This window comes from Limulus polyphemus, unplaced genomic scaffold, assembly GCF_000517525.1.
Source record: "Limulus polyphemus unplaced genomic scaffold, Limulus_polyphemus-2.1.2 Scaffold1868, whole genome shotgun sequence".
NCBI lineage: Eukaryota > Metazoa > Arthropoda > Merostomata > Xiphosura > Limulidae > Limulus > Limulus polyphemus.
In genome coordinates this window covers 1,946-13,208 of record NW_013667478.1, presented here as the reverse complement: position 1 = coordinate 13,208, position 11,263 = coordinate 1,946, and the positions used below count along the sequence as shown (strand labels likewise).

General features: G+C 32.2%; 1 protein-coding gene across 3 annotated transcripts in view; it reads right to left on the bottom strand.

Moving 5' to 3' along the window:
- Nucleotides 1-11,054, bottom strand: part of LOC106465206 (protein CBFA2T1-like) — a 23,141-nt gene extending 12,087 nt beyond the window's left edge. For all 3 annotated transcript variants that reach the window (XM_022393060.1, XM_022393061.1, XM_013925409.2), the window contains exons 1-7: nucleotides 10,932-11,054; nucleotides 6,511-6,749; nucleotides 4,600-4,689; nucleotides 3,472-3,659; nucleotides 2,204-2,421; nucleotides 1,255-1,319; nucleotides 686-896 (exon numbers count right to left, since the gene is read on the bottom strand). In XM_022393060.1, coding sequence (XP_022248768.1) covers nucleotides 686-896; nucleotides 1,255-1,319; nucleotides 2,204-2,421; nucleotides 3,472-3,659; nucleotides 4,600-4,689; nucleotides 6,511-6,749; nucleotides 10,932-11,025 — 1,105 coding nt within the window. In that variant the 5' untranslated portion in view covers nucleotides 11,026-11,054. The remainder of the gene's footprint in view (nucleotides 1-685; nucleotides 897-1,254; nucleotides 1,320-2,203; nucleotides 2,422-3,471; nucleotides 3,660-4,599; nucleotides 4,690-6,510; nucleotides 6,750-10,931) is intronic.
- Nucleotides 11,055-11,263: the final 209 nt, after the last annotated feature.

Genomic DNA, 11,263 nt, shown 5'->3' with positions numbered 1-11,263 from the left:
CAAAAACAAACAAACCTATCTGAAGACGGCAGCAGATTAACAACTAAAATATAAGATATAAACTAATTAGTATGTAATAATAAACAAGTCATTAATAAATAATTAAACTAAACTGATTATATAGGCTATTAACAATGACTATGACTGACATTCAACTCCTAAAATTTGTCATAAGTACTTAGTAGTTTTAATGAGGAAGTATCTAACGCGATCTTTAAATATCATAGTTTAATATTTATCACATGTTATAATGGTAAATAACTAAAATTTGTTTAAAGACAGTGTTCACATTAAAAAAATGGGTGCAACATAAGAGACTATCATAGAAAAACTGCGCAAGTGGGTATATTGGGTTCGTTACAAATGTACAAAATAAGGGTGTAGTAATAACTACTTCATTCATGCAAATCCATCTATGGTAGTTCCCCTGTCACTTGTGGGCAAACTCCCCATCTTATAGACCCTTGTTCTTTGGTTTATTATAATATCTTTAAATAAGATAACTGAATACTGAAATACAATTATATTTAGGCCCAGTGCTAGCAATTTTGCAATCATAGGCAAGTATTAAATTTGGCGCCTCCTTCAGTTTTACTTTCAACTGTCAACAAACCCTTAGAGTTGCAACTCAAATGAATTAGATTTCTTTCTGAGAGCATGAAGAAATTAAACATTAAAAACATACCAGCTCTCCTGCGAACCTCAGAAACACGTTCCTCGGCCGACTTGCAACGAGTCAAAATATCATTGTTTGATTTTTTCATATCAAATTCCCCAACTTCTAAATGTCTTCGAGTCCATGGGGAGAAATCGTTCCATTCAACGTGACTTCGTTGTTGTAAGATCGCTAGGGCTCGTTTTGTTTTGTCCACCATTCCCAGAATACAATTCAACATCTGACATAAAAATGGTTCGATATATGATAGTTATGTTTACAAAATTAGAAAATGAGACAAAATTAGTCTATTGAGGAAATCCCTGCAACAATTCCAAATCGATGTACAATGTGAATAAAAAATTTCTTTCATGGTGAATTATAATATATAATAATAATATAAAAACTCGATAACTTTTCTCGAAAAGCTTTCCAAACAATACACCAAGGTTTGACATTTTCAACTAATTAAATCTAGCATATCGACATCTTACCTTTTCAAATATGTTCGACTAAGTTAATGATCCAACAACTTACAAATAATTCATGAAACAAAATGTCACATAAGCTTTTTTCACACAGATAAAAACAACACGTACGGTATGAATGTTTCTCCATTCATCTTCCATGTCTCGTTCTTCTGATACTTCTCTTTGAAAGGTTCCTAAGAAGTAAAAATATATCTTTTGTTAGATACTTGTATTTTAGACGTTTGGTGAACAAACGATAATAAGTAAGAACACAGTAACCACAAAAAAGGTGAAATATCGTTTGTTTGTTTTTATTTTAGCACGTTTAACGGGCGCTTTAAGGCATAAGGAAGAAGTCTTATCACACTTACCACTGAAATACTTTAAGTTGTAGTAATTACTTTTAAAGATACTAACGCAGTTGTTTTTATCTTCATTCTCCTAACAATTTCTTAACTTTTTTATGGTCCCTTGTCTTTTCAAGGCATTATATCACTAACTACTTCATGAACCAGGCTGTTTCTTTACCATTCTGAAATTTACGTCATCTCGATCTTCAGGCGGTAGTAAAATATGCTTATTAATATTTTTAATACTTCATTATTGCCAAACGAAAGGTGCAATCTGTAATGTTATTTTTTTCATACGAAACCCGATTTCATTTCTTACATAATTTAAAGTGCTTTGTTAAATAACACTACAAATAATAGTAGGATATTTTCACTTTTTGTCATTTTTCATTTGTTTTAGTGTTTCATTAGTTTTTAAAATAATATTTGTTTGTTTGTAGTTAAGCACAAAGCTACACAATGGGCTATGTGTGCTCTACCCACCACGAGTATCTAAACCCGGTTTCTACGTTATAAGTCCGCAGACATACCACTTTGCCACTGGAAGACAATAGAATCATGAAGACAATAGCTTATCGTCGCATAAGTGTTTCCAGAATTGATGCATATATCAGTAGAAAGTGCGAGCTGAAATGCTCAAATCCTTAAAAGAAATTATAATAATTTGCACAGTTGTGAGGACTCTTAGTACTCCATGAACTGCTTGAAAAAATAATCATGAAACTCACGTTCATATCTCTCATACCGATCTCTTTCTCTCATTCTGAACACAGAAGAATCGTCGAACCTAAAGCTAATGTTAGAGTGCACGTGATTGGCTGTCACTGCAGGGCTTAGTCGAGATCCAATGTTGAGGTTCGGTAACGTGAGATGGCGTTTAGTTGGATAAGGACCTTCGGAGCTGGTGTCGCTATATCCGTTACTTTCAACTGGTCGCCTAAGATCACTTAAATAAGAACAAACAATAAATCTTAATAGCAGTTATTTTATTCCAGAAGAACACAAACAAAAAACCGGTTGTAACTAGTTATTTACATATACACACGCGATATTCAACAACTTTATTGTAAGAATTCAATCTCCGTTTCTTGTTCTCAGTATTTTTCTTCTACGTTTTACGTTAGCTTGTTTAACTTTGACATCCTCTCCTGTATCCTTGTCTCATCATTTTGTCAATCTCTCCTTCTCTACTAATATTTTTAATCATAATCCATAACTATCAAAATAAGTGATCTAATAACAATAAAAATAATTCAAATTGATCTCACCATCTCCTCTATGAATTAAGTATAATATTTATTTTGTATAACGTTATGTAAAATTGTTTTTCGCAGATACATTTCACTTCACATACAAAACTACTAAGATTAATACTAATAAGTGTGTTATTCATAAGCGTATTTCAATAATCCTTAATTCGAACATCGGATTTAAACTAATTAAAGGAATACACTCGCTATGGAAATAATTAAATGTGGTTTCTGAATTAATTAACAATAATATTTAATAATTTTCTGCAAAAATATTGAAATATTTCTAGTAGAGAATTATGAAGGAAAACGATAACGATTTTTTTTTTACAAATGACTTACCATTTTTTTTTCATAGAAATTAAAACTTTAATAAGATTTTAAAATAGATTACAAAACGATTGTAAAACTGAGCAAGAATATAATTCTCTAGTTCAATTGTAGGAAACTTTCTAGTTAAAGAATTTCTAATTAATTCAGGTTATTAAAATATAGGGCTGAGGAAAATTGTTAAGTTCGCACACCTAATTTAATATAAAGAAACAGATAATTATATCATAACGTATTTGCATCTATATCAAAACTACTAAGGCTATCTGTCGTCGCCTCTAATTTCGAACTGGGTATCAGTGTAATCCACCATGCACGTTATTGGATTGACTGTCCCACTTATAATGCACCCAAACCTTAAAGAACCGTAATATATTAATATTAGGGAGTAGTTAACCACTATTCTTGTTCTCAACCTGTCAGAAGGTGTTCGTCTTTTCCTATTTTCTTTGCTGTCTAGTTGGAATATCTCAAAAGGTTCTCCACTAGGATGCGCTGCTGAATCCAAAACGGCTTGTTCGTACTGTCTTAGATATTGTTGTGGTGTCTGTTTGGCTAGCCGAGCAAAATGTAGTATCTCGGAGTGTAGCATTGGCAAATGAGACTGAAAAAAGTTTAATTAAATAAAAGTTAGTCACTTCCACCCCATTAATGTTAATAGCATAACTTGACTGCACAATATATTAAAGTTATAGGAAGAATAAAAATTAATACATAAATTAAAATTGTCTCGTGTTCTATTTGGTCAACTTTCAGAATACTTCATAAAAAACTGACATTATTGTAAAGAAAACTATTTTATCTAATACAATTATGTCGTTCATTTCTTAAGAAAGGAGTAACAATAGTTATAAGTAGAACAGTAAATGTACTAACATGGTTTTATATGTACTTCATACTTCCTGATATTTGTTCAACAGGTGGTATTACGTTTTCTCATACTAACATAAAATTTTTAAATTACAATTTGCTTTACATTATATAATTAAAGTCATGCTTCAAACTTCTCAATTTTAATTAGGATAATTAGTTCAAAATAAAGGAAGAAGGCACACTGAAATCTACTCAGAGATTATATTTTTAAGGAAAGTGTACTTGAAAACAATCTGAATCACAATAACTGAAAAAGGCACATCATACTTTATAGCAATAATTGACGTAAAGAAAACTTTATTTCATCTAGAGCAGAATTAACTTGAGGCCACAAAGTTACAGAAGCCTACTGTAAAAGAGAAAATGAATGATTATTACCATAGTTTTAAGAGTAAACTTATGAAAATTTATTTAGCTTTTACACAAGCACTAACATAACAAAAACATCCTACATATGACCAGTAATACAGTATTAATTAATTAAAATTAATAATTAAACAAAGACATAAATTAAGTATTATGATATCATACGTTTTTAAAATATACATCGTGAAAACGATGCAATGACTCCGCCGTATCTTACAACCATAAATAACATTACGATGGTGTAAAAGCGATTCCGTAGTTTATGTAATTTTAAATTCAATGTTATAATACACTTCGTACCATACCTTCAGGAACGGAATAACAAACGGACGAAGAGGATAACCTGTAACATCTTGAACTTTCTGATGAAATTCCTCAATGGTTAATGAAGAATTCTAGAAGTAAAAACTGGTTTCAGTAAAATGAAATGGTATAAGACTAATTTTAGCAAATACAACCTTTACCGTACATTCCGATAAAAAGTTTCAATGAAATGGTATAAGACCATCGGAATGTACGGTAAAGGTTGTATTTGCTAAAAATTGTTTCTTTTAATCCAAATTTAGTGCATTTTACACAAACCATAGTTAGAACGAACAAAAAAATTTGCAACTTTACAACTACTCAGTTCTTAGAGTGTAAAGACATAGCAGTAATATTAGTAAAACGATTTGCAGCATAATATCATTTAAAGCTTAAACGAGTAAAGAAATTAATAGACTTTATCATTTTTTCTAGCTTTTTCCCAAAGTGATTGTTCATATTCTACGAAAATTAGTCTTATACCATTTCATTGAAACTTTTTATCGGAATGTAAGATAAAGGTTGTATTTGCTAAAATTAGTCTTATACCATTTCATTGAAACTTTTTTTTACACAATGGGCTATCTATGCTCTGCCCACCGCGAGTATCGAAACCCGGTTTCTAGCAGTGTAAGTACGCAGACATACCGCTGTGCCAATGGGGGACAAAGAAACTTCTAAACATGAAATAATGATATACATAGGTTAACTAAGTTATATTGAAACGATTATGTAGCCTCATCACATCGTTACAGTCCATATTGCCACGTCTGATATTGCTATATCTGATAATCATGTTTCTTGAAAATAACCATGCAGCGTAGTTTCCATTACGAAAAACTCCATTGTAAGGCTGTCATGTACAAAGAACACCACTTCTCCCTGCTAGCTTTTCAAAATCCACCTACTGTACGACAACAACGGCTTCCCACTTGCCTGTTTTAACAGTCCAATCGCACAAAAATCTGATGACTTTAACGGGAAGTTTTTGGATGGATACCATGAATACTCGTTTCATTTTTGAGCTGCTTGATGTATGCAACAGTTGAACAGGAGGTATGACTGAAAGCCTTATTTTGGTAAGCCTATACCCTGTTGGCATCGTTTACAGATGGAAATCCTTATTGATTATGGCATTTTTCACTGACCTTTTAGTTCGCGGATTATTACCTAACTCCAATATGCTGTACTTTGCTTAATACAGCTGAACTTGTTGCAGGACACTTTCTGGGAAGATCTGGTGTCCCAAGTTGATCCATTGTCCTTTGTTTTCAAATGCTAGTACGTAAAAGGATATCCTTTTCTTAAAAATATTTAATCCCTCCGATCGTTACGTCTATATATGATCTGAGTATATTAATATTTTGTGTCGGAAAGAGCTGTTACATACCCTTTCCAAAAGCGATGAATTTCCGATGGAATCACACTACCTGCGAAATGCCAAACAATGTTAAAATGTAGTTCTGATACTTTCGTTCAATCATGATTTTATATAGGCCGTGGGTGTCAAGTGATTTGCTGACTTGAATATGCAAAATAATTTTAATATAACGTTCTCAATAATTGTCTGCATTAGCAAAATAACACCAGTATCATACTCAGTGTTCCTAGACACCACAGTGCTTTGCATATTATTTTAATCCACTAGTGTTTATTTCTCTGCTGATAAATTCATTACTATGAAGAACAACTGAAAAAATCTTTTATAGATGTTTTTTTTTAAATTTGAGCAATGCCCAATAAATGCGATTATGAAAGTATATGTTTGTTTGTTTTCTGCGAAATTAGTGTACGTTACAAACGATAATCTGGGAAGTTCATGGACGATCGTACCCTGATCAAATATTTAATTGAATAAAAAACCAGTTAACATTATTTATATATTCGAAGGATACTTCAGAACAGAAACTTACCACTAAGCCCAAGATGAAAGCATGTACACGTTCTCCTACTTCCGGTGAAATTTCATTTCCAAACTGTTGAAGAGTTGATAAAAACCGTTTGAGTTTGCTCAACTGACGTATGTTACAAGCCAAGGGAACATCTGAAAATGGAATCCCACAAACCATGGTAGTAGAGAGCGGTACAGTAACCGGTGGGGATGGCGGTGTTTCTATACTGGTTGTGTGAGGAGAGCCTGTTCCAGTCATAGCTGCAAACAAACAAACAAAAAAAAACTTTTAAAAGTTTTCCTACACACACACAAGCAAAGTCTTTCGCAAGTTAACTATGTACTACGTGTACTGAAAAATCCCAACAAATTCTACCTGTGTGTATGTGTGTGTACACATTAATATATAATGCCTTATTAACATCATTCAGCCGTTCCCAAGTTACTATAAATATCTCTAATAAATTCAATACAAAACTCATATGCCTAGAAGTTTTCAATTTATCTTAAAAATTCCACGGAAAGACTATACTATTGTTAGTCTCAAGATTTATTTATGATAAACCTCAGAAATATTGATTACTTTCACAAGTTTATATAAAAATAGTTTTCTAAAAAAATATTAATAATCAATATTTGTTGAAATAAATCCTCCAAACGTTTCAAAGTGTAACTAAAATAAACTTGACAGGAATTTCCCGCTGCACAGAGTACTTTCTTTCTTCTGACTGAATGAAACTAAGCTTAACAGTTATGCAAGTGACTTAACTCTTAACACAACAAACAGAGAATACGGTTGCTATTTAATGAGTTTTTAATATTTCATCTTCTGGTATGAAAGGAACATAACAGTTTGTGTCGATATGACACGAAGTGTGGAGTAAGACCTTATTTCTGAAATTAGCGTAAAACGTACATTCACACAAGTCGTTCCATATGCTTTTCAACATATTTACATAAATGCTCTAAATTCTAGTGACGTAGTAAAGTCAGTAAACATTACAACTGTTGCTTAGTTTCCACTGACGTGGCTGGTTTACCCAATACGTTATTTTTGTAATCTCCATACTGCACTGTAAAAGTTTTGGTTAATTAACAGAAGTATGTCCATAAGGCAGCAGCTCTTCTCTATTTTCTGGCCTTCTTTTCTCAATGTGTCTTTTTGTCGCTGTAATCTTCCTGTTCCTAGTTCAGTGAAATTAAGTTTTCTTTTTCAATATTGTATGTGAGTATTTTGACTTTTTTATTTCCATTTTAATTTTAAATAATTAAGAGTACTTAATCTACTGTTTTGTCAAAAATACAATAAATGAATTAATTTGAAATTAAAATAACGTTTTTTTTTTCGAATCTTTATTAACAGTCATTAGCAATGGTGTGATATTCTCAGGTAAAACTAAACCCCGTGGTAAATATTGTGTCCGCAAATTGGGGTTTTTGGATTTTCTAAAAATGTGTAAGTACGTCTGACTCGCCCACAAGTAAAAAGAACGAGACAAATATAGCACGTGTATCACTCAGAACGAAGACGTTGAAGAAAAAAAACACTTTTGAGGTCGGTTATCTGTGTAAATATCTCGTAGCGAAGACAGAACTTCCTATGACGATTTTAACGATGTAATTTAATCACATTCTACTTTTCCTTAAATATCATATAATATATTTAGTAATTATATTCAGGTTTGTTTTTTTCGTGCAGTGTCTACATGTAATCAATCACATATTTGTTAACCGAATGATGAAAGGTAGTAAACATGATCTAATCCTTTTGTTTAGATAAATGTTATGCTCGCACATTCAAAAAGGTGATAGAGACCTCTACATGATTTTAATATATTTATTTGGAATGATCATTAATGTATGTAATTTAAAGTTTGTGGGAAACTGTACTAGGACCACGGTTTGGCTATAAAAATGTGGTAGACACACAATACTCGTTCTCTCTTCGCCTCTGTGGTGTATTAACTTGAATCTTGTCATGTAGAGGTATTTAGGAGGCCTTCTCTCCTACTCCTGCAACCAGTGAAGTATCAGAAGAAAACAAAAGCCAACCATTATGAAAAGACATAAATTATGTGTGTGAGTAAAACAAATTTTGTTTCACTTGTTTGTTGTGTCATTTGTTTTACTTTGCTGACTGTGCTCGAACTAAACTTTCAGTAACATTTCCTAGACTTTCTGTATTGCGGATACATTTAGTTACTTAACTTTCGAGATTACCACATAATCACCGGGCAAGGTATGAGCAAGACTAACTTTGTTTAGGATTATATTTAATCTTAGCTCCATGAGGATCTTCCCAAGTGCCACGTCATTAGGAAAAACTAACTAACATAAAAGTAAAACAAAGGTTTTTTAACATCTCTGTCCATAACCATAAACATCCCAATATGACCCGCTCTACGACTATCCAGCACACAAACCAAGTACATAACAGACAAGGTCTCTGCTTACACCTATACGTGAAGAGACAATCTTAAGATCAAGATCAGCGAAGTTCAAAATGGGTACGTGCATCTCCTGTTTGTCTGTTTGTATACTAAAAATTGCAAAAAAAAAAAGAAAAGAAAAAAGGTGTATACATATTTTAAACTACATAAACGTTAATTAGTTAGGATATCTACAGGATCGGACGTGGTTCATAGTTGGTTGCCGAAAACGTATTCCACCTTTTATGGATATGCTTTAATTGACAATCAAATCCTGATATTCTATCAGACAATAGAAAACCAGGAGTTAACGGTAGGTGCTGTTGACTAGTTGCCTTCCCTCTAGTCTGTAAATTCTAAATTAGAAACGGCTTTGCCCAGATAGCCATTTTAGAAGATTTGCGTGAAAAGTACGAAACAAACACGTGGTATCTACAAAATACAATGGTACAGAATTGTCATTATTAGCTTCTCCGTGAAGTAACAACATTGAAACAAAATATCCTAACACTTATTTGGACGGATGGCAAAAAACTGGAACAAAATAATAAAGTTTGAATATCTTAGCTGAAAGTATGTTCATGAAAAAAAAAAGAAAAATACGTATGAAATATCATTGAGGTCTGTAATGGACATGTTTAAATGCAATCACTTTCAGCCATTAAAGAACAAATTACACCACTTCTTACATATGAGAGGGAGTGGTAGTTATGAGCTTTGTTAAGCTCTCATATTTCAAAGCAAACTGCAACGTTTTAAAGATTATACAGTAAGCATGGGTTTGAATCAAATCACTACCATTCTGTCGTATTCCCCAGCACCTTTCTATTGAAGTTTCTTTTCACTTATAACATCTGTTCAAATCACTACCATTCTGTCGTATTCCCCAGCACCTTTCTATTGAAGTTTCTTTTCACTTATAACATCTGTTCAAATCACTACCATTCTGTCGTATTCCCCAGCACCTTTCTATTGAAGTTTCTTTTCACTTATAACATCTGTATTTTTTCTCTTTTCTACCTTTTCTATGTGTCTTCTTAACTCTGCTAGTTGTCCTTTACCAATTTACTTAACTTATCGTGCTAATTTATCATTCCCTGATTACCTTTCTGTATGTTTCTATACTGGCTTTCTTGTTTTATCCGAAACCACCAACCATTTTATATCTCTATTTTCTATGCTTTAAATTTGCTTTCTAATATGTATCATCAGTAAAACAATACGTGTCAACGCAGTATAACCATGACTGTATGTTTATTTTGTTCTAATCCACATAAGAGAAGGAAATGCCTTAATTCTGTGTCACCATGTCAATATGTGTCACATATTTTATTATTTTCCAAATAAGAATAAAAAGTGTGTCTACTCTGTGTAACCATGACAATATGAACCACCAGATTCTAATATCCCATAAAGAAGAAAATAATCTGTTAGTTCTGTGTAATGATGTCCACATGTCTCAAACACAAACAAAAAATGTTTGAAGTCTGTCTTATCACACCAATGCCTAAAAAAGGTTGCTATGTTTCATGCAGAAAGAAATAGGTTTCTCAATTCTGTGTTACCATCTAAATGTCTATCACTAGGTTGTTGTTATGTTTCAAATGGGAGATGTGTCTATTTTGTGTAGCCATATCAGTATGTACCACCAGGTTATGTTCATTAAAAATGGGTGTGTCCACTTTAATAAGTAACCATGTCAATATGTACTACTAGCTTGTAGCGTTCCATACAGATGATGCACGAGCTTTGAGTAATCACGTTAATATGAATTTCTGGACAAATAAAAGGTCTTAACCCTGTGTTACCATGGTAGTTTGTCTCACTTATTCTGTCAAGGAAGAAAGCTGTTTCAGTTAGTTGCAAAGTTGAGTTTTGCTCTTTTATTATATTAATCATTTCTATATTAATTTCAATATATAAAGTACAGTTAAATTTAAATATTTCAAATTTTTTTCCTGTGAGAAGTTACAAAAATAATGTTCTTACGTTGATACTGAGAAGATCGCCTTACCTTGTACTGTGTGCATTTTATGATTGGTCACTTGTTCACATATACTGGCGCTAGATGTCGCTTGCTTTGCATTACTGTCCATAGAATCGGGCATTCTTTTGCAGTTCGCTAAATTTAAATAAGAATGAATAGTACAGGTATGGATAAAAAAATTTTAAAATGCATATTTTTTCACATGTAATGTTAAGCTTTTTTTCGTATTAAATTATTAGAGCATCCACCTGAGAAGGATACAGAAAAGATAAACATATGAATCGTAAGATAAAACAAATATAAATATATAAGTAACAAATGTAGTTTTTTAACCGAAATAATTCAATTGGCAACACAAC